The 26,453-nt window shown below is 38.1% G+C and overlaps 3 protein-coding genes and 3 non-coding genes across 7 annotated transcripts; all 6 read left to right on the top strand.

The window, feature by feature from the left end:
* The first annotated feature begins 3,649 nt into the window (after window positions 1-3,649).
* Window positions 3,650-12,473, top strand: LOC137731668 (protein FAR1-RELATED SEQUENCE 3). 2 transcript variants are annotated; one of them, XM_088687400.1, is made up of 6 exons: window positions 3,650-4,018; window positions 4,336-6,688; window positions 6,781-6,870; window positions 7,191-7,340; window positions 9,032-9,148; window positions 11,970-12,473. In XM_088687400.1, the coding sequence occupies exons 2-6, from the start codon at window positions 4,439-4,441 to the stop codon at window positions 12,012-12,014; spliced, it is 2,652 nt and encodes an 883-aa protein (XP_088543526.1). In that variant the 5' UTR covers window positions 3,650-4,018; window positions 4,336-4,438; the 3' UTR covers window positions 12,015-12,473. The 2 variants fall into 2 exon arrangements, with proteins under 2 accessions (XP_088543526.1, XP_088543527.1); XM_088687401.1 differs by having other exon boundaries at window positions 3,795-4,018; window positions 4,294-6,688.
* Window positions 12,474-13,210: 737 nt separating this feature from the next.
* On the top strand, window positions 13,211-16,929 carry LOC137731879 (Pentatricopeptide repeat (PPR) superfamily protein). Its single transcript, XM_068471124.2, has 2 exons — window positions 13,211-15,528; window positions 16,082-16,929. The coding sequence occupies exon 1, from the start codon at window positions 13,594-13,596 to the stop codon at window positions 15,280-15,282; it is 1,689 nt and encodes a 562-aa protein (XP_068327225.2). The 5' UTR covers window positions 13,211-13,593; the 3' UTR covers window positions 15,283-15,528; window positions 16,082-16,929.
* A 584-nt stretch (window positions 16,930-17,513) lies between these two features.
* Window positions 17,514-19,349, top strand: EMB975 (Tetratricopeptide repeat (TPR)-like superfamily protein). Its single transcript, XM_068471575.2, has one exon. It carries the CDS (start codon window positions 17,618-17,620, stop codon window positions 19,076-19,078), a length of 1,461 nt encoding a protein of 486 aa, XP_068327676.1. The 5' UTR covers window positions 17,514-17,617; the 3' UTR covers window positions 19,079-19,349.
* Window positions 19,350-19,785: 436 nt separating this feature from the next.
* LOC137733076 (small nucleolar RNA snoR101) lies at window positions 19,786-19,848 on the top strand. The gene has a single exon (XR_011068394.1). It is a non-coding gene; the product is annotated as a small nucleolar RNA snoR101 (small nucleolar RNA).
* A 359-nt stretch (window positions 19,849-20,207) lies between these two features.
* LOC137733077 (small nucleolar RNA snoR101) lies at window positions 20,208-20,270 on the top strand. Its single transcript, XR_011068395.1, has one exon. It is a non-coding gene; the product is annotated as a small nucleolar RNA snoR101 (small nucleolar RNA).
* An 80-nt stretch (window positions 20,271-20,350) lies between these two features.
* On the top strand, window positions 20,351-20,413 carry LOC137733075 (small nucleolar RNA snoR101). The gene has a single exon (XR_011068393.1). It is a non-coding gene; the product is annotated as a small nucleolar RNA snoR101 (small nucleolar RNA).
* Window positions 20,414-26,453: the final 6,040 nt, after the last annotated feature.

Below are 26,453 nucleotides of genomic sequence, written 5' to 3'. Positions count from 1 at the left end.
CACCCTCTTTTGGTTGACAAAGAGGGTTTCATTAATTAGTAGACATAATGAATTCTAAGTCTGTTGTCTCTCAGGTCGAGAAAATCCAGAAATTGATTTGTGGACTGCATTAAGAGGAATATGAGATCAATGAGCATTTTGAAGTCGGCCCTATGATTGAGAAATTGTCAACGTCTTGGAATGACTTTAAAATATATCTAAAGCACAACCGTCGTGAGATTAATATGGAGGATTTGACTCTGAGGCTACAAGTGAAAGTGGACACAGAAAGGCATACCGTACTGATAGGTTTGTTGCCATTAAAGCCAATGCAAATTATGTTGAGGGAGGAAACTCCAAAGCCCAGTTGAAGAAGAATAAGGTTCAGAAACTCAAGCAGTTTGCACAATTGTAAAAATTTGAAGAAGATTAAGGGCTCCTGCTATATTTATGGCAAAATTAGTCAAAAGGCACAGGATTATCATCATTGCAATGATGGAAATCAGGCCAACAAAAACAACAACCAAGCAAACATGACAATCACCAATGAAGAGTTGGTTGATGTTGTGTCTGAAATAGCATAGTCTCAAATGTGAGTGACTGGTTGACGGATACAAGTGTTAGTAAGCACATATGTGCTGACAAAACCTGTTCATTGAGTACCATTCTATTGCCTCTGGAAAAAAAAACTGTATATGGGCAGTTTTGCATCATCCGTAGTGGAGGGCAAAGGCAAAATGATACTCAAACTCGCATATGGGAAGAGTTTGACTTTGCTGAATATGTTGAATGTTCCTGGAATAAGGAGGAACTTAGTTTTTGGGCATATTCTGATTGCTAAGGGTTTCAAACTTGTATTTGAATCCAACAAATACCAAGGGTGAGATGTTTGTTGGAAAGGACTATGTGGTTGATGGCCTTGTGAAACTCATTGTAATTGTTATTGATGATGCTAATAAAATAAATGATTCTACTTATATTACTGAGTCTTTTAATATTTGGCATACAAGATTAGGACATGTTAATTTTCGTTTCATGCACAGAATGGTCAAATTAGAATTATTACCTAAATTCAAAATTGATTTATGTACCGAATCGAAATTTGCTAGGCCGACTAGAAAGTCAATTTTGGAAAGATCAAATGAATCGCTCAGACTAATTTACAGTAATCTTTGTGACTTTAATTCCACACCAACTCGTGGAGGAAAGAATTATTATGTCACTTTCATTGATGATTGCAATAAGTATTGCCATGTTTATTTGATTCATATCAAGGACGAAGCTTTGAATATGTTTCATACATATAAAGCTGAAGTTGAAAATCAATTTAAGAGAAAAATTAAAGCACTTAGATCTGATATAAGAGGAGAGTATAAGTCTATTGTTTTCTCAGATTTATGAGCACAACATGAAATTATACATCAAACAACGGCTCCATATTAGAATCGGCAGATGCAAAATTCTTTGATATATCCTTGCATGGGGTCCAATATCCTAATGGATAGGGTGTTGGGTTTTCATCCATGCATCCTAGGTTCGAAACTCCCCCTCTCCTAAATTATTGTAATAGTTTCAAACCCTCTCCTTAATAATAATAAATAAAAAAAAAGATATATTTCTTTACAAAGAAATGAATCTTGTTCTAAAAAAAATAGGATTCATGATCATAGTCATGATTAGGCTTATTCTTCAAGAGGAAAAAGGAGCAAAGTTTCTAAAACTTTATACCAGATTTCATTACTCACTTGTCCGAGATTGAACCTAGAACTTTCAAAGAAGCAATGTCTTCTTCCGAGGCTCGGAATGAAGCAATTAAAAGTGAGATGAAATCCATTATGGAAAACAACACATGGGAATTGGTTGATTTACACCTTGGTAGTAACCAATTTGTCATAAATGTATTTTCAAAAAGAATTCTGCCTTTTGTCTTTTTGTTCATTAGATATAAGAAAGTTTTGACTCTTCATTTTAGCCACTGGAAACACGTTTCTGCACATCCTTGAATTGAACAGAAACTAGGGATAACCTTTACCCATTATAAATTGGAAGCCAACGTCATAGTAAAGAGATGATTTTTGGGATGCAAACTTACCAGTACCAAACCTTTTCTAGCATGCTCTTTCAACCTCAAGATTAGAGAAGAACATTTTGTTCCTGTTGCAGGAATCCCTCTATCTGCTACAGGAAATTCCTTTTTGACTTCTCACTAGTCCCTTAGGCCTTTTTCTTCCAACTTCCCACTCTCTTGCCTCTAACTCTTTTACTCATAGGTAGTATAAAAGCATCATAGCAAAGTTCCAAGCCTCTATCTTTCTCCCAACACTGCAAATCCATCTTCCAGTGCCGGAAAACTCTCTAAGTTGCTGCAATAATCTAGTAGCAGCATCTTCATATCTTAATACACCATCCTCCAATTCTTTCCTTTTCATCTATTGTAAAAACACCAAATCCACAAACCAAGCCTTAAGTTCCCCATTTTTACTACACATGAACCCAACCACCATGGCCAACTCATCCACAAAAAAAACCTCTTAGAAACCCTCACGCCAAACTTAAGCTTAACCAATACCGAATACCATCTCATTTGCTAAACTTGTGGATCTTTAGCTCCACACCTCAAGCTCTCATGCAAGCCTAATTGTTCTAATGCCCAATATTTGTTAAGATTTCAACAAATCCTCCTCAAACTACTGGAAACACTTCATTAGGTTGGAAGCATTCAACGTGATACCAAATCAAACACATAGGAGCTGTTGAAAGAACTACAAAGCATTCCCTAGGACTTGTGTTAGTTATCCTTCGAGGTGCTTTGGGCCTAGTTCTCGCTGACTTAAAAATATGGGGCATAAAGGCCTTGTTCACCTCTTTACAATTAAGAAAGCCTAACAAAACCTTCAACAAAGAAAGATCCTAACAGGGTTTAGGTTTCTACCCATGTACCCCAAGTTCAAAACTCCTCCTCATGTAAATTAATGTAATTGTTTAAAATCTTTCCCCTCCCTTAATAATAATAATTTTTATTAAAAAAGAAAGAAAGAAGGAATGTATATAAAGTGGAATAAAAACATAATAAAATCATTAAAATTTCTAAAATATTATTTTCCTTTCATCTTCTTCAACTAAGTTACAACAAAAATTAAAAAAATAACAGAGACCACAAAGGAAAATAAAACAGAGAGTCAGAGACATGATTATTTTCATTTTTTGTCATAGACTGGTGAATATTATAACCACAACAACAAAAAGTTGATCATTCGAACAACTCGAGACTTATACACCCATTACCAATATTCACAAAGGGCATCTCTAATGCTAGATACAAAATGCCTCAAAAAGGGATATTTTACATTTTTTGAAAATTCATAAATAACGGAATGTAAGATATCCATCTTTGTTGGAAGGTGTGAGTAAACTTACATTTTTTTTATATTTTTTTATTTTGTATTTTTACACTTTTTTGTTGATGAGGCCTATTAACCAAAGAGAAAAAATTAATGAAATCTCAAATTTGCATACTCTCATCGAATTATAATTTTCATTTATATATGTCGGAAATGTAAAATAAGATATAACTATAATGATTGCATCACACATTTGTATTTGTACGTCTACAGTACGGCCTGACGCGAGGCTGAACTAGTAATTATGTGACCTGCGTACACGTGATTTTGTGTTTGGATCACATAAATGTTTCTCCTTTTGATTTTATAATATTATTAGCAAAATCTGTTAATTTAATGCCAACTAAAACAAGAGAGAATAATAAATCTATCAAAGGAGAAGGATAGAATAGAAATTAACAAACATTGACAGTCGAAAGTGGGGTTTAGGGAAAGAGACACACAGAAGTGGGCAGAGTTAGAGAAGGAGACCCAAACAAACGAACAAACAAACCAACAAACCAACCAACCAACCAGCCGGAGGCTCTGCGGATTCGAAGGTCAAATCTGAATTAGAAGAAGAAGCCGAACAAGGGTTTGCTCTGCTCTGCCGTGCTCGATTGGGGGTGTCAATTTGAAGTTGAAAGCCTGGAGCAGTTGTAAGTGGCGACTCTGAATTTATGTCCTTCTTTCTGTGCTCACTGATTGGTTTTCATTCATGTTCATTAGTTGATTTTAATCTTCTGCGTGAGTGAAATTAGGGATTAATTTTGGTAATTGTGGGTTTCAATTGCGTTAGTAGGATTAAAAATTATGCTGGATATTTCTATTTCTGGTCGATATTACAATTCTCCGATATCCATTGATATTTCGGCTTTTTCAGAGATTCAAAATTTACATTCTGTAATTATAGGTAATATATAATATTTTTTAGGCTCAGCCATGAACCAGTTTGTGTGCTTGGGACCGTGTGCAGATTGAACTACACTTTCTGTGTTAATGAAACACATGGTGCTCTGCTATTTGATTAGCTTGAAAGGTAAGGATTCTATTCTTTAGCATTACACAGTGGGTTTAGTATGGATGTTGGAGTGGTTGGTGTCGAAGGAATGGTGCATTGCGGGATGGCCGATGATGGTGATGCTGAACAAAGTGAAGGTGTAGAACTGAATAATGCCAAAAATTCAGAGGCTCATGATGAAGATGGGATTTCTGAGCCATACGTGGGTATGGAATTTACTTCTGAAGAGGCTGCTAAGACTTTCTACGATGAATACGCCAGGCGTTTGGGTTTTAGCTCTAAAGTTGGTCAATCCAGTCGTTCTAAACCTGATGGGACAACCATAGCTCGGGAGTTTGTATGTGGCAGAGAGGGTTTGAAAAGAAGGCATGCTGATAGTTGTGATGCAATGCTTAGGATAGAGTTAAAGGATCAAGACAAGTGGGTTTCAACGAAATTTGTGAAGGAGCATAGTCATGCATTAGCGAATCCTGCTAAAATGCAATATCTCCGGCCTCGCCGGCATTTTGCTGGTGCAGCAAAGAACGCAGCTGAAACTTATCAAGGAGTAGGGATTGTTCCCAGTGGTGTTATGTATGTATCAATGGATGGAAACCATGGAAACCATACCATTGTAGAGAAAAATCATGTAGTTAGGAATACTTCATCTGCAGAATCAAATAGGCCAATCAAGAATGCTGTAACAGTCGATCATGCTCTTAGGCCTAGTAGTCGAAGGAGGACACTAGGGAAGGATGCTCAGAATTTGCTGGAGTATTTCAAGAAAATGCAGGCTGAGAACCCTGGTTTCTTTTATGCAATACAACTTGATGAAGATAATCACATGGCAAATGTGTTCTGGGCAGATGCGAGGTCAAGAACTGCGTACTGTCATTTTGGTGATTCTGTGACACTGGATACCACATACAGAGTCAATCAGTATAGGGTGCCCTTTGCTCCATTTACCGGAGTGAACCATCATGGTCAAACGGTTTTGTTTGGTTGTGCATTACTTCTAGACGAGTCTGAAGCATCTTTTATTTGGTTGTTCAAGACATTCCTTACAGCAATGAATGATTGCTCTCCTGTTTCGATTATGACTGATCAGGACAGAACCATACAGACAGCAGTTTCTCAGGTGTTTCCAGAAGTCCGTCACTGCATTAGCAAGTGGCATGTTTTAAGAGAAGGCCAGGATAGGTTGGCACATGTATGCCATGCACACCCCAATTTCCAGCTGGAACTTTATAATTGTATCAACTTGACTGAAACTGTTGAGGAGTTTGAATTGTCATGGGATTCTATCCTTGATAAATATGACCTCAGGAGAAATGATTGGCTTCAATCGTTATACCATGCTCGTGCTCAGTGGGTACCTGTGTATTTCCGGGATTCCTTTTTTGCTGCCATATCTCCCAATCAAGGGTACGATGGTTCGTTCTTTGAAGGCTATGTGAATCAACAGACCACATTACCATTGTTCTTTAGGCAATATGAAAGAGCTTTGGAGAATTGGTTTGAAAGGGAAATAGAAGCAGACTTTGATACAATTTGTACAACACCAGTTTTGAGAACACCATCACCCATGGAGAAACAAGCAGCCAATCTTTATACAAGAAAGATTTTTGCAAAATTTCAAGAAGAGCTAGTTGAGACTTTTGTGTACACAGCAAATAGAATTGAAGGTGATGGAGCTATTAGCACATTCAGAGTTGCAAAATTCGAAGACGACAGCAAGGCATACATCGTTACATTTAACTATCCGGAGATGAGAGCTAACTGTAGTTGTCAAATGTTTGAGTATTCAGGCATTCTTTGTAGACATGTTTTGACAGTATTTACTGTAACGAATGTGCTTACATTGCCTTCCTATTACATTTTGAAACGATGGACAAGAAATGCAAAGAATGGAACTAACCCAGATGAACATAGTGGGGAGTTACATGGCCAAGAGTCTCTAACTTTACGGTACAACATTCTGTGTCGAGAAGCCATCAAATATGCAGAGGATGGGGCAACCACTACAGAAACTTTTATTGCAGCAATGACTGCTCTTAAAGATGGTGGGAAGAAGATTTCTGTTGTGAAAAAAAATGTTGCTAAAGTTGCACCTCCTAGCTCTCAGACTAATGTGACTGGCTATGATGACAAGAAAAACTCGACATCAACATCAGATATGACTCCTCTGTTGTGGCCACGCCATGATGAAGTAATGAGGCGTTTTAATTTGAATGATGCTGGTGCACCTGCTCCAAATGTTTCTGACTTGAATTTTCCACGGATGGCCCCGGTATCTCTTCATCGAGATGATGGTACTCCTGAGAACATGGTAAGGAAAATAATTCTTTGTTTTGTTGCTGTACTTCTAGTCCCTTTTGTTCTGAGTGCAAGTTCATGGCATTGATCTGGGCTTTTTTGCAGGTGGTACTTCCATGTCTAAAGTCAATGACTTGGGTCATGGAAAATAAGAATTCAACACCAGGAAATAGAGTAGCTGTCATTAACCTGAAGGTACAAAATGAGAAATGACAATAGTTGTGACATTATGTATTATCAAATAAATTTCATTAGCTGTGACATAATGTATTATCAAATAAATTTAGCTGAAGTTTACCGTATTTGATAATCAGACCCCAGGATGCCTGAGTTACATGAAATCTTTTTAAATCCTTCATCTAGGCTATCTCTTCATATGGTATTATTACTGCACTTAATTCTGAGATGTAGCATTGTTCTAATGGAATGCTCGGGTTTGCACTGTCAAGCTTAGCAAGAGTGTTCTCTTTCTTCCATATTTTTCTTCTTAAACATCTCTATTATGACCACTGCAGTTGCAAGATTATAGCAGAATTCCATCAACTGAATCAGAGGTTAAGTTTCAGCTCTCAAGGGTTTCATTGGAGCCAATGTTAAGGTCCATGTCCTACATCAGTGATCAGCTATCAACACCAGCTAATAAGGTTGCTGTTATAAATTTGAAGGTATGGAGGCAAAGTTTCAAACCTATATCTCCTAAATTTGGTCAGACTGCTTGGTGAACCACTTTTCTCCCTCATGTTGTTTGTTCATTCCCAATACCTTTTGATTCTTTGTGGGTTTCCACTTGGAAATGCCCTTTCATAGCTGGGTCTTCTGCAAGCGGAATTATGGTTAATCAATTCAGAATACTCTAGGCTGTGTTCAATAAGTTTTTCCAATTTTACCTTTCTGTTAACCGGTGTAGGCTGCCTTGGAAAAGCGTATTTCAATCCCTTAATGTGTTGTATTTGAAGCTCCAAGTCACAGCGGGAAAGAGGGAGTGATACTGTTTTTGGAAGGATATATCGGCATGAGATCCCTGTTTTAGTGTTACTTTAGTTTTAATAATGGATTGCACTGTCTCTATTTCCAATCCATACTATAAATTTTGAAAGGCCAAGGTTTTTCCTGAGGTCCAACTTTTGGCTTGGATTGTTGCTCATTGAAGGGTGAATACCTCTGTGGTCCTTCAGTGGAAGAGGCCAAATTTTGTTTATACCCTGACTGGTGCACTCTGTTTAGAGGAACTTCACAGAGCTTTCGTACTCTCTCTATCTCTCTCTCTGGGAAATCCTTTATTGGTAGTGACTTTTTGGGGAGATGCAGGTTATTAGTGACTTTTTGGGGAAGGAAACAGCCTAAGTTGTGAGGGAAGGTTGGGGAGTTTGTGGACTTCTTCTGGGATAAGGCTAGATTTTGGCTTAGGTTTTGTCTTGGTTTCATGATAGCCTTTCTTTTAAATATGGATTGGGAAGCTTCTGTTTCTTAATTTTTCACATGTTTGGTCCTTTTCTAAAAAATGGGAATGCAGTTGCAATGATTTATTTCACACAGTTGCTGATAGGACAGTGGGACATCAACCATTGTAATTTTGGTAGACATGAATTCATTGCATATGTTATTGGTTTCATTGCATGTTTTATTGGTTGTACAATGTAAGTGTTAGAGTAGGGGGACATCAACTAGATTATCAAATGAGACAAGAAGATATAAGAATCACATCATTTAATCAGACATTTCTACTTGTGGCTTTTGGAATTGCAACATATAATCTCTCTCTCTCTCTCTCTCTCTCTCTCTCTCTCTCTCTCTCTCTCTCTCTCACACACACACACACACACACACACACACATTAAATGTTTTGGCCCAATTCTAACTACCTGATTAAAACCGTCCAAAACGTGACAGTTTCTATCCTTGTTGATATGTTTTGTTGGTCTACCATCATCCCGAAAGGCTTGAGCTATTGGGATGTGGAACACCGACTGCTAATTTCGTCTGTCTGCCTGATATGTGGACCCTCACCACCATTTATATTAAATAGCTCAACTTTTATAATTATCTAAAGGTTGCAATTGAAGGGATGTACTATGGTAAGCTTAACATTTCTTAAACCTGTTAAGATGAGGGCTAACACATTGTGTAGGTTGTAACAAATTAAATTTTTAGTCCTCAAATGAAACTAATACTCTCAATGTAAGTCTTACATTAAAGCCTTAAGTCCATCTCTGTTAACTATTCTGGATTTGAAATGAAAATTTTATAGATGTCACTTCTAGAATTGTGATAAGATTTTGTTGTTTTGAAGGTTTTGTTTTCCCGTTTACTTAATGTTTGACAGGTTAAGATGCATAATCTTTTTCTATTTCTTCAGCTTCAAGACACAGAGACAACTTCAGGGGAGTCAGAGGTCAAGTTTCAAGTTTCTAGGGATACATTGGGTGCCATGCTAAGATCAATGGCCTATATCCGTGAGCAGCTTTCAACTGCTGTAAGCTTTCTCAACCAATTCTGCGTTTGATGTCTTGTTTTTGGTTTAGCTACTTCATATATGCTGATTTATGGATCACAAAAAATTTCTGAAATGTTTATGTTCCCTGGTAAATGATTACTAGTTTGAAAGTTAGTGCTTAGAATCAAGTATTTAGGTTGTACGACAGAGAGAATTTAAGAATTTACCGGCCACTATAGGCCCAAAGCTGAAGAGAAAACCTAATCAACCATACAAATAATTTATTGGTAATTTGATTTAGATGATGAACATCTTGCAGGTGTATCTCCAAAATTCCAAATCACATAGATAGTATTGTAATTTATTGGTAATCATCTGGCAATATTTTTTTTTTTAATGGTAAACATAATATTTTATATAAACTAAATAAAAATTATACTAAAGGGATCTCTCTCTCCCCACTTAGTGGGAAAAGGCTTTGTTGTTGTTGTTGGATCTCTCTCTCCCCCTCCCCTTAAATAGATATCTTTTACACTTCATCCTAAATATCTTATTAGGTCCTTTCGGGTGACTTTTTTGTGTTTGGTTATTGTATTTTGATTTGATATTAATAATAGAGAAGGGAAAATGAGACGATACAGAGCGGATATGATGGGTATGAGTGAATCAGTGGTAGGAGAAAATACACATAGAATGATTGTTTAAAATAAACACAAAAAAATTACAATTTTTTTTTTCGTTTTTGTGAAAACGAAATCTGAATCTCCCTTACAGTAGTGGCCATAGCAATTGAATAGATTTCCCTATCTATGCACACTGGTGGATATTGATGCTGTCTTCTATATTGGACCTTAATTTGGGAAACCGAAAGTTCTTAGCATTAAACCCATTGAAGCTAAACTAGCACGCTTCACTCACCCAATGATACTTGATATTTCTCCTTAATTGTTGTTACTTAAGAATTAGCCCCTCTCCTATGTCTTGTTTGAATGGTCGTCACAAGTATTGTCTAGATTCTAAGCACTAGGGTTTCTCGAACTTCTCTGAGGACGGAAGTGAGAATTATCATTAGACTTACCCTCAGAACGGGGTGTGCCAGAACTAGATCCTTCACTAGATTATCCGGAATTGTAGCCACTCTGTTCGAAAGGTTGACTCTACCGGTGATCAAAAGACGACTGCCTCCTGAGCTCTTCCGCTGAGTGCTACCACTCTCATCACCAACATTGTCACTCGGGGCATTTTTGGAATCCTCAACGCGAAGTAAAGCCTTGTAGAATTCCTGGTATGTGGTACACCTGGCAGATGCCGCCAGAGATTGGAGTTGTTTGCAGTTCTCTTTCTTAAATTGGTGGAGCATTCGGATGGGTTGGCAGTGATGGCAGGACATTAGCGGGATAGGTCAGTTAACTTCCGATGGTACTCAACAACTTACATCTTACCCTGCATCAGGTCCATGAACTCGTCTCTCTTCCGGGTCATCATGAACTGAGTAGCAACAGTAAGTTGCTCAAAATGAGGCTAGTCGCCTTCATACCGCCTCAACAACGTCGAGGTGGCAAGACTCAAGGAAGAAACCTAGAACTAACAGAAGATTGATGTTCCACCTTAGGTGTAAAAGCCAAGGGATTCCCAAGACCTTTGCTCTAATACCTAACTGGTATCAGTGCATAACATAACGTGTGTGATGAATGCAGGGCTGCGTAAACCTATTAGAGATCATAACATTAATTTCGGAAACCTAGGCCCTGAAACCAAACCGACACACTCCAACCCAGATATCCAACCCTGGACACCCGAATTGAAGCGTGCTAAGGTGACAAAAGGTCAAGTGTAAAAGAATAAATTAAAGTAATAGTATAAAATAAAGTAGAGAGAACAGAGTACGTAGAGTGTGATGAACCATTAAATAAGTGTATGGGATGAAAAACTAGAGATACCAAACTCACATCGAAGCAACTAAAAATCTAAAGCGGAAGTAAACTAATGTAACACATCCGAAGATGTTAATTACGATTTACTAAGAAAAGTCCCTACAGTGATGTGGGAAGTCTATGCCACCATGCCTCGACGGCAAGAGCACCAAAGCCTACTAAATCCTGGAGGGGCGCAAAACAAAATGGGTTGGTATGTTCGAAAGAGAGATGATTTTTAGAAATCTTTATTTATACTCACACCTTTTGTTTTGCGCCCCTCCAGGATTTAGTAGGCTTTTTGGATCTCTTAACGTTGAGGTGTATTGTCATAGTCTTCCCTCATCAGTGTAGGGACTTGTCTTAGTAAATTGTAATTAACGTCTTCGGATGCGTTACATTAGTTTACGTCCACTTTAGATTTTCAGTTTCTCTGATCTCAGTTTGGTATCTCTGGTTGTCCATATACACTTATTTAAAATGGTTCATCACAATCCCTCTGCTCTCACTACTTCTGGTTGTCCATATACACTTATTTAAAATGGTTCATCACAATCCCTCTGCTCTCACTACTTTATACTCTTACTTTAATTTATTCTTTTACACTTCACACTATGACTTGGTCTCCCAAACAAACAACATGGATTGTTGTGGCTTCCTTGGAGGAAGAGGAGTAGACTTTCGTTGATGACAAAGAATAGGAATGTACGCAGGAACAAGGGGTTGATAGAGTTTATTGATTTACTACACTTATAGATGTATACCCAACATATACTGGGACTGTGCCTTCTTTTATTATTAATACAATGTACTTGATAAAAAGGAACAAGAAAAACAAACGTGGAGTGTGGCAAAATTAAAGTAGGAAATTCCTAGACATTGTGTTTGTGTTGAGTGATTACTCGATTTCTTTTACTGTTTACTTATGTGTAAGTTTAAATTGGCAGGCTGAGATCCAGTCAGAGTCCCTTGCTAAAAAGCAGCGCAAGTAAGGGCATCTTATTATTCTACTTCCCAAACTGTAACCCCAGGTGCATGTGACATCTGGTCTCCACGGGGGAGGGGGAGGGGGAGGGGGAGGTGACGACTTATCAAGTTTGGGGTGCTCGCAGCTGCTACATTTGTCACTTTGCATAGGCCTCCCCTTTTGTGTAAGATTGTTGTCAACATATTTGTACATGTAGCGCAAGAAAATCCAAATCTTCAAAGAGATTTGATAGGTCTATGTGGTGGAAGAAATTAGAGGGTGCCACTATTTGACATGACATGCTTGTTCAGAAGTTTCTTCAAACGGAATTGGTAGGGGTAATTCTAATAGCTGTAAGTTTGCACTTGTGTTTTTTTTTTTGTTTGTTTGTTTTTCTTACGTTGTAGCACAAGATGTGAATTCGATTGTTTTTCTTGACACTGTCAGTTGCAAGGAGAGTAAGGAGTATATAATTTTCTAACCATATTTCGGGGGCTCAGAGATCCATCTCGCTAATGTCTTTTATTAATGTTAGTGGAACTTGTATTTCTCTCTACGATATTGGTTTGTATGCAGTTTGGGAAAATAAAAAAGTAAATTATGGTTTGGATGGTTTCCACTCTTGAATTTTTCAAGGAGCACCTGAGGCTAGCAGTGTTGCTGTTGCTGGTCATGCCCTCGCAAGTCATCGGTACAAGGATCCAGCCCCATGATTTTCCAGCGGATAATCTCAACCCATAGAGGCCATTTTGGGTTCCTGCGATGCCTTGATTTGTCTACAAGCGAAAGCCAAATACACAATGCACTAGATCATATCTACACATTTTGATTAGTTGACTTCAGTTGAGGGATAATTGCTACAATTTACTCTTATTAAAATTATAATGTGGATGTCATGAAAGCAAAACGAACGAGAACGCGAAAAATAAGATAAGTTACACAAAAATATCTCAACTATTTGGCAAACCATAATGTCATAACTTATTGTTTAAATATTGGAATGTTATATATCAACTTATGAAATTATTGCAATGTCAAAGTTACGTTAAATTTTCTATTAAATTGATAGTTAAGTGATAACACAATAGATGCGGATCCCACATTTTTATTGAGGTGGAAGACAAATTTGTGGACAAGTAGATAAAAAATAAATTAAAAAATATTTTAATTATTTAATAATGTAAATGACCAGAAATTAAAAATTTTAATTGTCGGCACTTGGCAGGGGGCCATTTTCGTAATAACGTTCATCTTCCTACCAATGCCCTGAAGGCTCCCAGATCCCATCCCCACCGCCACCGCCTCCCTTTGCTCCTAGTCCTGCAATTTAACGTTCTTTAGAACCTCTTTTAATTCCCAAACGCCGCGCTAAAAACTCTGCTCGCCGTCCTCCTCCTCCTCACCCCCCAACGAATCCGAATTCGGATTTTTAAAATCTAAACCCAGTGGTGGCGCTGAGGGTGGTGGTGTTTTTGTCTGGGTACCCGAAAAATACTACACGAACCCAGGTCTAAATCCAGTAGCACTCTCCTCCTCAACTCCTGGTTGATTCTCATTTGTATCCAGCAATCTATCGACTCCTCCGCCGCCCCATTTCAAATTTCATGGCGTTTCACGGTGCTTTGCAATCGCTGCGATCGCTCAGCAGGGGCCCATCCACCAGGTATTCTTTCCCTTACCTTCCTTCCCCAATTTCATCATCTCACTTCTCAGCCCTTTATGCTCAATCCAATTCGTTGCATGATGACCGTCCGATCAACAACCAATCTACTCCCCACGAACGATTTGTTCTTGATCAACTCTCTAATCTGTTACCAGTACCTCTTAATAATTCGGCTCCAAAACAATTGGAACCGAGTAATTCGGAGAAGCCGATCAATGTTAGGGCCCCTGACGGTTTCTTGTTGCCGGATGAGAAATTGCGTGGTGTTTTTCTTCAGAAATTGAGGGGTACAACTGCAATTGAGCATGCTTTGGACAATGTCGGTGTCGATTTGAGTGTTGATGTTGTTGCACAGGTAGTGAATAGAGGGAATTTAAGCAGCGAAGCGATGCTTATGTTCTTTAATTGGGTGATTAAGAAGCCCGCCATAGCGAAAGATATCCACACGTATCATATAATCCTCAAAGCATTAGGCAGAAGAAAGTTCTTTACACATATGATGCACATTTTGCATAACATGAGGGCACGAGGTATAAGTCCCGATTTGGAGACCATATCGATTGTAATGGATAGTTTCGTGAGGGCTGGATATGTGTCCAAGGCAATTCAAGTGTTCCGAAACTTGGAAGAAGTTGGTTTGGATTGTGATACTGAGTCTTTGAATATGCTTGTACAGTGTTTGTGCCAGCGGTCTCATGTAGGTGCTGCAAATTCGTTTCTCAATTCCGTCAAGGGGAAGATACAGTTCAATGGTACTACGTATAACATTGTCATTGGTGGATGGTCAAGAAATGGAAGAGTTAGTGAAATGGAGAGGATTTTGGAAGTAATGGTAGCAGATGGGTTCAGTCCCGATAATTCGACATTCAGTTTCATTATTGAGGGTTTAGGGAGAGCTGGTCGGATTGATGATGCTGTTGAGATATTTGATAGCATGAAGACCAAAGGTTGTGTGCCAGACGCCAGAGCTTATAATGCCATGATTTCAAACTTTATCTCTGTTAGAGGTTTTGATGAATGTGTGAAGTACTATAAGGGTATGCCAAGTAATAATTGTGATCCAAATATTGATACTTATACCAAATTAATTGATGCTTTCCTTAAAGCCCGGAAAGTGGCTGATGCTCTTGAAATGTTTGATGAGATGTTAGGTCGAGGTTTTCTTCCCAGTACAGGAACATTAACCTCCTTTATTGAACCCTTATGTAACTATGGTCCACCCTATGCTGCGATGATGATCTACCAGAAGGCAAGAAAGGTTGGATGCAGAGTATCATTGAGTGCTTATAAGCTATTGCTTATGCGACTTTCTAGGTTTGGCAAATGTGGAATGCTGCTAAACATTTGGGAGGATATGCAGGAATGTGGATATGGTTCGGATATGGAAGTTTATGATTATATAATTAATGGACTTTGCAACAATGGGCAGCTTGAAAGTGCAGTACTTATCATGGAAGAGTCTGTGCAGAAAGGTTTTTGCCCAACCAGGCTTAGTTATAGCAAACTAAATAACAAACTACTTGCTTCAAATAAAGTAGAGCGGGCTTACAGGCTCTTTTTAAAAGTTAAAGATGCTCGTCGTTATGACACTGCACAGAGATTTTGGCGTGCTAAGGGATGGCATTTCTGAATTGACATCATTGAGGTGTCAAGTAAAGATATTTTATGTTCTTTGAGGGATATGGCAGTATCTTGCTTTTGTTCCTTAAGAGTTGGCTGCAATGTGTTTGACAAAATTCCTACAACTATGTTTCCAAAGGGGAAGTCTATGAACGAATGATAGGCCACTGCATTAGTTCATTTAATCCCCAGGAAGGCTAACCGCTTCTTCATCTTGTCCCCATGACGAACAGTGGATCTGTCTCTGGCTGTTCTAGTAAGTATATGTGTGACTCTTTAAAATTATATGTAATGTGCTTTTGACAGCAATAACTCGTATCTTTAGCATTCAAAATATCAAATTGTTAGTAACTGGATAATTTGAGACTGGGATTTCTGGCGGATGGATATTTCATTATGATAACGCTCGTCGTGTTGATTATGGACCAATAGCTTATTGGTACAGGGTTGTCATCATGTTTGGCTAGTGTACATGAACAGGTTCCTGTCCTGTCTCTTAAGTCATTACTTAAATTAAATTTCTTAACAAAATAATTTCGTTTGCAAGCTTGTCACCTGGAAATCTTTTGTATGAAATAAATGTTGTGTCAATAATGTTTAAACAGAATTTGTGAAACCGACCAATCAGAACCACTTTTGTCAAAGTGGCATGAGAAACTCATTAGACAGGTGATTAGTGGAGTTATTCCTTTTTCAATGATGTCAATTGTCAGGGTTAGCTGTATGACGAGCACTTTTTTATTTCCTGATTCTTTTTCATTGGGTGAACATTACTACATATTAACAGATTTGATTTAACCTTCATGCAGGGAAGGCCAGACAAGACTGCGGTTACTGTATTACAGAGTCCTAAAATAATGATCTGCTATCCATTATATGGATATCAAATTAAGGGATTTACAAGAGTGAGATTTCCAAAATTAAAGTTTGATGGTTGCAGAGAAAAAGAGAGTTCCGAAGTGAAGCATGATGTGCTAGTGCTACTGAAATGCGAAGGTGATTGTGGTTTAGGAACTGGTACAAATGGACGAGGATGCTGACAATACCATGGGAAAGTATTGGTCTAGAATAAAGTCCTGAGAAGGATTCAAGGTAAACATTGATTATCTGATCAGTACTTAATAAATTTGAAATATCTTTTTGGTAGTGGGTTGAAGAGTGGTTTTGTGCGGCGGTGGTTTGTAGTCTTCATTTGAAAGTTTCCAGTTCAAAATATGAGTTGCCCAAACATTTAATGGATGGGCAGGAACCTAGCCTGTTCAGAATGGTTAAGGGGGGGCGTCTCGTCATATAGCAGGCAAGGAAAGACTGAAAACGGAAAACAAGCCAAAAGAGAAACCATTTTGTGAGTTCAGTTGTCTTGCTTATGAAACTTGACCTCTCCAGCCGTCCAGCGTCACTGTCATCGTGACATTTGAAAGAATAGCAATATTGGTGTATCATCAGTTGGGAAGATTCCGGGGCAGCTGCCGGACTTTGTTTTCACCATTAGCAATATTGGTGTTGCTTCCGTAACTAACAGTTGAATTACCAATTAATTAATGTCTAGCTAGCTCGTTCTGCAAATTCAGTGGTCAACTTTTCCCCTTGTATCCTATTAAACTTGCTCACTGTGATACTTAAAAAAATAAACCTCTCGTAAATGATTTTTGCCAAAGCCTAAGGTATTGGTATTCCGCCGTAAGCGCGGCGAGGCGGGTGACGTGAGCATAATTATTCAATTAACATCATGCTTGTGTTCATGGAAAAATAAGTTCAACTTAAGAACACATGCTTTTAGATTAAGTTTAGAATTCCATATCTTAAGATCTCATATGCGGACCAATTCAATATCGATGGGGCTCTTCTAGTACTCACACGAATAGGAAAGTAATCCAAATTTATCTGCAAGGGATTACTTTCCGCACCAATAAGAAACTACTTCAAGCAAAGTATATTTGACGAGTGATAAAGTAATCGGAGCAATGATCATTAAAGGGTAAATTAAATTAAAGGCCAACCTTTATTTCCTTTAAATCTACCCAAGAGGTGTTATTTTTAGGGTACGAATATGGCTCTTTCTGTACGAGCTTTGCCTTTATTTTCTCTCTACATGTCTAGGGAAGAGGATCCTCTTCTAAGCTTAGGATGGGAATTTTCCTGATCAACCTATCTGGGCCGTTCAAATTTAATCCAATGACTTCAAACAGAAGGCCTTCTAAAAATTATAATAATTACAACCGTTGGATAAAATTTGAACGGTTTAAATAGACTGAGCAGGAGGATCCCATCCTGAGCTCAGGAGAGGATCCTCTTCGCATGTCTAGTGCAGACCAAGTGTTGGACGAAATGTCACTTCTGTAATCATGGGTCATAGTTTTCATTCAATGGATTCTCTCTTGTCGGCTACAAATCCCCTTTTGTTCCCTCAAAGTTTTGCAAGAAATGGCCGCCGGCTGGTTGCAGTGGCGCAGCGTTCTAACACAAGGACACGACTTCCCAAGAACCTTCGCTACCCGCGGCGCACCAAGCTTCCTCCGGACCTCCTTGGAATCGACCCCTTCTTGAACAACACAAGCACTTCCACAGACCCTTCATCTCGAACCGAAGAATTCGAGGTGGCAGCAGCAGCAGCAGATGAAGAAGGTAAAGAAGATGGCGTCATTGCGTGGGAATCAGATGAGATTGAAGCTATTTCATCCCTTTTCCAAGGGAGAATACCCCAGAAGCCCGGAATGCTGAATCGACAGAGGCCTTTCCCGCTCCCACTTCCTCACAAGCTTCGACCTTTGAGACTTCCCACGCCCAAGAAACATGTTAAGGTGCCGCCCGTATGCGACCAGGTGTACAAAAACCCTAATGCGCTTGTTGGGTTAGCAAGGGAAATCAGAAGCCTTGGAGCAGACGAAGACGTGGGACGAGTTCTGAACAATTGGGTTCAGTTTCTTAGAAAAGGCTCTCTTTCCATGACAATTAGGGAATTGGGTCATATGGGTCTCCCCGAGAGAGCTCTGCAGACCTTCTCTTGGGCTCAGAAACAGCCTCAACTCTTCCCCGATGACCGCCTTTTGGCTTCAACGGTTGAGGTCCTGGCAAGGCACCACGAGCTTAAACTGCCTTTCAATTTGGACAAGTTTGCTAGTTTGGCAAGTCGTGGAGTGATTGAGGCAATGGCAAGAGGGTTCATTAAAGGAGGAAGCTTGCATCTAGCTTGGAAGCTTGTATTGGTAGCTAAGAATAGTGGAAGAAAGTTGGATCCGGGTTTATATGCTAAGCTGATACTCAAGCTTGGGAAGAATCCCGATAAGCACAGGCTTGTAATGACCTTACTCGACGAGCTTGGAGAAAGGGAAGACATGAATTTAAGTCAGCAGGATTGTACTGCTATTATGAAAGTGTGCATTAGGCTTGGGAAATTTGAAGTTGTGGAGAGTGTTTATGACTGGTTTAGACAATCTGGGCATGATCCAAGTGTCGTTATGTATACAACTCTGATTCATAGCCGCTATTCGCAGAAGAAATACAGGGAGGCTCTAGCTTTGGTTTGGGAAATGGAGGCTTCAAATTGTCTCTTTGATTTTCCAGCTTATCGTGTGGCAGTAAAGCTTTTTGTTGCTCTGAATGATCATCCAAGGGCAGTAAGATATTTCTCAAAGCTTAAGGAAGCAGGTTTCTCTCCAACATATGATGTATATTTAGACATGATTAAAATTTACGTGGTTTCTGGGAGGCTGGCTAAGTGCAGGGATGTATTCAAGGAGGTAGAAATAGCAGGATTGAAGTTAGATAAAGAAACAATGTCTCAGTTGTTGCAATTAGAAAGATAAAAAAAGTTAGGTTTTTGAAATTCCAACTTTCGTGTTGTAACTTGTAACTTGTAACTTGTAATTGCTAATTAGTGATGCTCTCATGTGGAGTAGAAGTTATTTCTGCCCATGTTCATTGGTTTTTGGAGTGGACTTCCGTTATCTTTATGATCTTCTATACATTGTAAAGTTTCATAGAGCCATCAGGGACATCGATTTGTTGGCATTCATATGTGTTCTCATATTTCCGTTCTTAATAATTATATCTAATGGAAGTGATAATGTTTTTGCATTAGATAATGAAATGACCACTCTATCACATCATAGATTTCTCTCAGTTATTGCAGATAATTGCTTTCTGCAGTATTTATTTCCTCTTTTTGTGTGGTAACAGTGAATGCTATCCAAAGCGGGAATTCCAATCCTGTCTCCCGCGCTTGCCTCCCTCGCAATCAAAACAGAAGGATATCTTGTTTGAGTTTAACTACAATATCTAAAACTCTTGAAAAGGTCCAACTGGCATCTGTCTGGTTACTTTTATTTTATATTCTAATTTTCTTTTGGGGTTTTTATGGCTGTCCTTTTTTGAACTTCTGTAAATTAATTTTGAATTCAGCGTGTCTGACCTACTATTGGTGTAACTCCTGCTCCAAATAGATTCATAATGCTGTGATATTCTGTTTTTTATTTTTTTTATTTTTTTTAATTTTTTTAATAATATTAATGATGGCGTACACTTAATCTCTGAACTTTAGGTAAGTTCAGTTGTTGACAAGATATTAACTGATTCTTGATTTCTTGTACATCTCTTCCAAACCTTCCTCTGTGGGATCGTGAGTGTGTATTTGTGTGTGCTCGTGTGTGTATATGTGTTCATGCAGCCGACGGTATACACCTGATCCCAGAACTTAAGTTTTATTGTTGACAAGTTATTAACTTTGCTCTATCCTTCACTTCTGTTAATAACAACCCTCTGTGTGAGAATAAATGCTTATTTTCGATAATGTGCATTGATGCATGTGATGGTTAACTTTTATCTGTAAACTTCAGCCTTCAGGTAACTTCAAAGTGTTGACTAGTTAGAAACTGATGCTCTATGTTTGCAAATGAGTGCGTATTTGTGCATGCATTTGTGTGTGGTGTACATGATGTTTTACTCTTGATCTCTGAACTTCTGGTAAGTTTAACTGTTGACAAGCTATTAACCGATGCTCAATTTTCTTGTACATATGCTACATTCCTTTGTGTGAGCATGAGTGTGTATTTGTGTTTTTGTGTGCTGGGGCAGATGATGGTTCACACTTGATCTCTGAACTTTATGAAAGTTCAATTGTTGACAAGTTATTAGCTGATGCTCTATCCTTTGCACATCTGTTCATAATAATTCTATGTGTGATCTGTGCCTGTTTGCACCAGTGAGTGTTAGTTCAGATGATGCTACTATTACACCTTTATCTTTTATAGCGTTGCTGCTATTATTCATTTGTTAACATCAAAGGTGAACACTGGCTCATCTCGTTCTTCATAATGCTCCACTTTGTGGCCTTTGCAACCACCATTTTTATCATTATTCTTGATTTTATTTTATTTTTATCTGCGTTTAACCTTTTAAGTGAGGTGAGTTTGAGTCGTGAACTTGTGTGAGTTTAGTGGGTTCTCACTGTTTATTTGATTGTTGAAGATGTAGGAAATCAGGGAAGGGAGTTTCAAAATTTACTCTTTCCACTATGTTGAGAGGGGGAGAAAGGGTAAAAGATGGTTTTGGCTGCTGTTATTTTAACATTTTGGGTTTTATTAATGAGTCTTCCAACAATTTTTTTTTGTCGTTGAGTTGGGTATTCTCTGGTTCTTTCTTTTTGTTTTTTTTTCCCAGTGCCATCCCTTTTATACTTCCTCTGCAATTTTAAGAGCATCAAGAGCTAGATACGATTGCATCATTGCTTATTAGAACCTGTACAAGGACCACCCTCGGGTTTTTAATTCTACTGTCAACTTTATTTCTTCTAATAGTGGAGATCACTACAAGTTCTGTTGCAGACAATTTTCTTACTGGTGTTGTGTTCGGCTGAGCTTCTGTGACTTTTGCTGCGTTAAGCTCTTAGTATTTGGAGAGACATTGATAACGAAGAAGCACTGGCGTAATTAATGCTTATTTGAATCTGAGCCAGCCACTGGGTTCATCCTACACTTAGTCACTTGCAGGTGAGTGCTTGGTTTGGTCACTGAAGAATTCATATTGTTTTTCTGTAATCTATACTAGTTCATATCCATTGTTTTGGCTTGTACTTTAGACCTTTGGTCAATTTTCTGACAATAGAACTGGATACTGAATAAAAGAAGGTAGATGTGAGCAAGAGAAGAATATGATAAAACGGACAGGGGGATTGGGATGATTTATTGATTGAGACATTTATGCATAAAAAGTATGGGACAAAGAGTACTTTCAACTGTTGTTTTTGACAACATAGTGAGAGAACTGCAGGAAAAAAATATTGGAGAGCCACTTGAAAGATCGGATGAAAGCTCTCAAACATAATTTTAATGTGAGCACAGGTAGGTCTTCTCGGCTCTTTGCCTCTGGGTCGGTGTGAAGCTCAAGTACATTTGTAAGAAAAGCCAGTCTCCCTCCTCTTGAACAGGCCAACCATGTCCCTCTTGCAACCTCATCTCTTCTGCCTATATCTTGCAGCCTTCCCACCATGCCACTGGTTTTGTAGGCCCATACATACATACATACATGCATATTTGAAGATTAGATAATAAACAACCCCATTAAAACTTGTGAAATCAAATAAAAGTAGATTAATTCTTAAACTTGCCTGTTGTGATATTCATCTCTGTTTTGCAAGAGAAGGAAAGGGTAAAGTGGGTGGGCTTGCCAAAGGAACACTGCTATACACATTGTTGAGACTTGATGCTCGTATAAAAGTGATTTTTCTGACTTATATACATTTATGTACACACACACATACACACACACACACATCCTAAGCTCTCTACATCATACTGAGTATGATTAGTGATTAGTTACCCACACACAATTAATTGGGTAAGCACCAATTCCTCCTCATACAAAGTTTACTCTGCCTATGTTTTGCTTGTTTTCTAGTAATAGCATTTAAAACAGCCTGTTGTGATCGGTTGGTTTGGTAGGTATACTATGTACTAGGCATAAGGATTCAGAGGCCTCGCTTCTTCTATGCAGCATTCCTTGCAATGTTAATTTCTCCTTTTCTAGGGATTGGCTTATCGTTTCAGTCCAATAATATATTGACTTGTGTATATCTTTCTTCTCATCATAATACATTATTGAATCGGAACATCACGTTATGGTGAACTCGTTCGATGTAAGTCATTGTCTTCGAGCCACTAGGTATAAGTTTTAGTCAACCTATGTGGCATTGTACCTCGATTTACCTATCAAAATTTGAGCAATGGATTCCAGGTGGACAACCATTAAAGTTAAATCTATGGATCAATTGCGGTTAAAGTTTCTCTTTTTTTCCCCACTTTTACCCCTATTTAAATCTCCTATGTCACAACCAAATCATTAATTTATCCACCGAAATTACAATCTAATTATTTTGATTATTAATAATATTTTTATATACAAGTTTAGTTTTTTAAGGATTCTCCTTTTTATTTTTGTTTAATTATTTTCCTTGTGGGTGAGGATTGGAGATCAGGAAGTATCAAGGAGCTACCGCTTTTGCTTCCTAGGATCTATCTTGCAAAAAAATGGAGAGTTGGATGGAGACCTCAACCATAGAATACAAGTTGGATGGATGAAGTGGAAGAGTGCATTCGGCGTGTTGTGTGACCATCGTATACCACTAAAGCTCAAGGAAAAATTTTATAGGATGGCAATAAGGTCGACAATGCTTTATGACACGGAATGTTGGGCGGTGAAGCATCAACATGTACATAAAATGGGTGTAGTGAAAAGAATGCTTCGTTGGAAATGTGGGCACACGAGAAATGATAAGATTATGAATGAGGATATCCAAGGTAAAGTAGGAGTAGCCGAAATTGAAGAAAATATGAGAGAAAATCGGTTACGGTGGTTTGGACACGTGAAACGAAGGCCTATTGACGCTTCGGTTAAAAGATGCAATTACATAATAGAGGTTCAAGGCTGAAGGGGTAGAGGAAGATCTAGGAAGACTTAGAGTACTTGGATCTAACGAAAGACATGGCACATAACAAGTGCAATGGGGTTTTAGGATTCATACAGCCGACCCCACTTATTGGGAAAAGACTTTGTAGTTGTTGTATTTTCCTTGTGGTTTTAGGCTCTCGTTACCTTCTTCCTCCTTCCATTATTTTTTACGTCTATTTTTTCATTGTGCTTGCTGCAGACTATTCTTCCCAAGGAAAACAATACATTTGACACACCCTGATCCGGAATGTCCACTTGGACTCTGCATTGAATTGTGCTGGCCAACACCTGGAGGGTGACGAAGCCATAAAGTGTAGTGTAGTGGGGAAAAGGATGTGAATTAATTAAAACCTAAAAGTGCCTAATCAAAAGAGTGCGCGGGTGAGCGGGATTGAACCCATTTCACACGTGATGTCTTGAGCAACAACCTGGTGCTAAAGTGGTATAACCCTCATCCTATTTCTATATTGTCTTATGCTTTGACATCACGTGTGAAATGGGTTCAATCCCGCTCACCTGCACACTCTTTTGATTAGGCACTTTTAGGTTTAAATTAATTCACTTCATTTTCCCCACTACACTACACTTTATGGCTTAATCACCCTCCAGGTGTTGGCCATCACAACTCGATGCGGAGTTCAAGTGGACATTCCAGATTGGGATGTGTCAACATTGGCCAGATGGTACAAGAAAAAAAGAATAGAAGACTGTCTCACATATAAAACTTAAAATTAAAAATCTAAAATTATACATATGTCCAATATTCGCAATTGTGCCTCAAGGGTTTGAGAGAGGCGCAAAGGAAACAAAAACGTCGAATTTACATATGTCAAATATTTGCAATTTGTGTCAAATATTTGCATTTTGTGTCAAATATTATTAGATTTGTCAAATTCAATGGATAATATCAAAGATTTTGTTGGCATATAGGATTTCATTAGGGGTAATAGTGGAAAGAGAAGAAATCTTCTTTTTGAATTATAAACAAGAGAAGATTTTTTTTTTTTTTGAACAAACGATATTATCTACACTAAAAGAGAGGGGGTGAGCTTGTCCTCACAATGAGCTAGCAATAATGTGGTTTAAATTGTCCAGGTAGCATCTATTGAGCGGGGAAAACAAGTTGGAGAAGCAAGTGAGGAAGGTACCTAGCATTCCTCTCAAAATTTTGTCCCTATCAAGGACGAGGAAAAGTAACCCTAACAACAAGTATTGTGAAATGGAAAATATGTATGGCCTCTTGTAAGGGAGAAAGAGGGTGCGGCAGAGAGAGATGAAGAAGGGCTTGAGGAATCAATCACCTCATATGTCAACCAAATCATAAAAATTATCCACCAAAATTGACAAATCTAATTGTTTTAATTATTAATAATATTTTCTGCACAAGTTTAGTATTAGAAGGACTCTCATTTTTATTTTTGTTTAATTCTTTTCCTTTTGGTTTTAGGTTCTTGTTACCTTCTTGGCTTCTTCCATTATTTTTTACGTCTATTTTTCCATTGTGCTTGCTCCAAACTATTCGCCCCAAGAAAAACAATACATTGCCCAGACGGTACAAGAGAAAAAAAAATTCAAAGGTTGTCCCAAATATAAAATTGAACCTGATTAAAATCCAAAATTATATATATGTCAAATATTCGTAATTGTGCCAAATATAATTAAATTTGTCAACTTCGGTAAATAATATTATTTTGGTGACACATAGGATTTAATCAGGGGTAATAGTGGAACGAGATGAAAGAAATTTTAAACACAATTAATACATAATTTCAGGTGTCATGATATTCCACATGGCATTTATTGAGTGAGAAAGCCAAGTTGGAGAAGGCAAGTGGGGGAATGAACCAAGCATTCCTCTCAAAATTTTGTCCCTATCAAAGACAGGGCAAAGTAACTCTAGCAACAATTTGTGAAAGGGAAAATACGTAGGGCCTGTTGTGGCCTATTTTATTGAAGGGAAGAAGGGTGCGGCAAAGAGAGAGATGGAGATGGACTTGAGGAATTTTTTGTGTTATTCCTCATGCCTTGTGTCTTTATTTTTAGTGAACTCGGTAAGATTCTTTGCCTGCGAGTAATACACTCATAAAAGGATATAATATTCTAGTATCCTAATACAATCTACTAGTGATTTACACAAGTGTGCTAGAATATGTCACAACATGACCTAATTTATTTCAATTATTGAAAGTGGAGACATGGAGAATTAATGATGAAAAGGGCACATAGTTATCCAACAGTCAATCGTCACATTACGTGGTCTACAAAATATTGATTATATAGATGGTCTCCCTAACATTTTTCCAAATGCGAGAACTCAAAATCCCTGCAACCTCAAATGGTGGAAGAAGAAGGGAATAAAACATAGAACATGATCGTTGAAACGACTTGCATGACTGCATTACTAATGTGAGTCTCTCATCATCCTTGTACAACTTATAAATGAACTAGAAATTTATGTTTCGTGGCTTTATCTGCATCAGCAAGATCAAGTTTGTAGTCAATCAACTTATATTCGGTCTTACGACCCACTTCACAATGATGTAGTAATCATTGAACATCGACTTTCTTGCCCTCATAAACTGAAAGACGTCAACTTTTTTGGCAATATGCCAATTTGAGTTTGATCTAGGGTGCCATAGGTGACGAACGTGTTTTTTCAATAAAAAAATTAATAGAAAGAAAATAATACCTAAGAGTTTCTCATGATGCTTTTTATAAACGTTTAATTCATTGATGCGAGAAAAAGATAGGCTTTCTGTGACGATCCGTCCCAAATTATTATATATATTTCTCCCCGAGTGTGTACAATGACGAATATGACCTCGTTGGCTAAGTGACGTGGATGTACATATGCAGTTCTAAGTTATTATTTCTATCATCGTAATTAAATCGTACTTGATATCATGGGTACGATGACACAAGTTAGACTTGTATGGGAAGTGTAACAAAAAAGTTACAAATATATATATAGTGCGTAATGGGCCAAAATAAAGAACCAATCATATTAATTCCTATTTCCTTGGCCTCCATTAGCTATTTGGGCTTTTATTTCATTTGGACCAATTAAAATATATCTCTCTCTTCTGCCCAATCAGAACATACACACCCACACTCTCCCTTCTCTCCCTCCTTCTCGAGACTTCCTCTTTCTTCTTCTTCTTGCACCCAAGACACCCCCAGCTCACTTACACCTCTAATCAACATGGATCAAACTGGAAATCACCACCATCACTATCC

The sequence above is a fragment of the Pyrus communis genome, chromosome 16 (assembly GCF_041283825.1).
Source record: "Pyrus communis isolate YQ-2024b chromosome 16, ASM4128382v1, whole genome shotgun sequence".
NCBI classification, from domain to species: Eukaryota; Viridiplantae; Streptophyta; class Magnoliopsida; order Rosales; family Rosaceae; genus Pyrus; species Pyrus communis.
This window is presented reverse-complemented; position numbering and strand designations above follow the sequence as displayed.

Excerpts from the sequence above, each read along its gene's own strand:
- LOC137731668 (XM_088687400.1), top strand. The coding sequence starts at position 4,439 with ATGGATGTTGGAGTGGTTGGTGTCGAAGGAATGGTGCATTGCGGGATG. Across the intron at positions 6,689-6,780 it reads ATGGTACTCCTGAGAACATG|GTGGTACTTCCATGTCTAAA; the intron begins GTAAGGAAAATA and ends GCTTTTTTGCAG. Across the intron at positions 7,341-9,031 it reads TTGCTGTTATAAATTTGAAG|CTTCAAGACACAGAGACAAC; the intron begins GTATGGAGGCAA and ends CTATTTCTTCAG.
- LOC137731879 (XM_068471124.2), top strand. The coding sequence starts at position 13,594 with ATGGCGTTTCACGGTGCTTTGCAATCGCTGCGATCGCTCAGCAGGGGC.
- EMB975 (XM_068471575.2), top strand. The coding sequence starts at position 17,618 with ATGGGTCATAGTTTTCATTCAATGGATTCTCTCTTGTCGGCTACAAAT.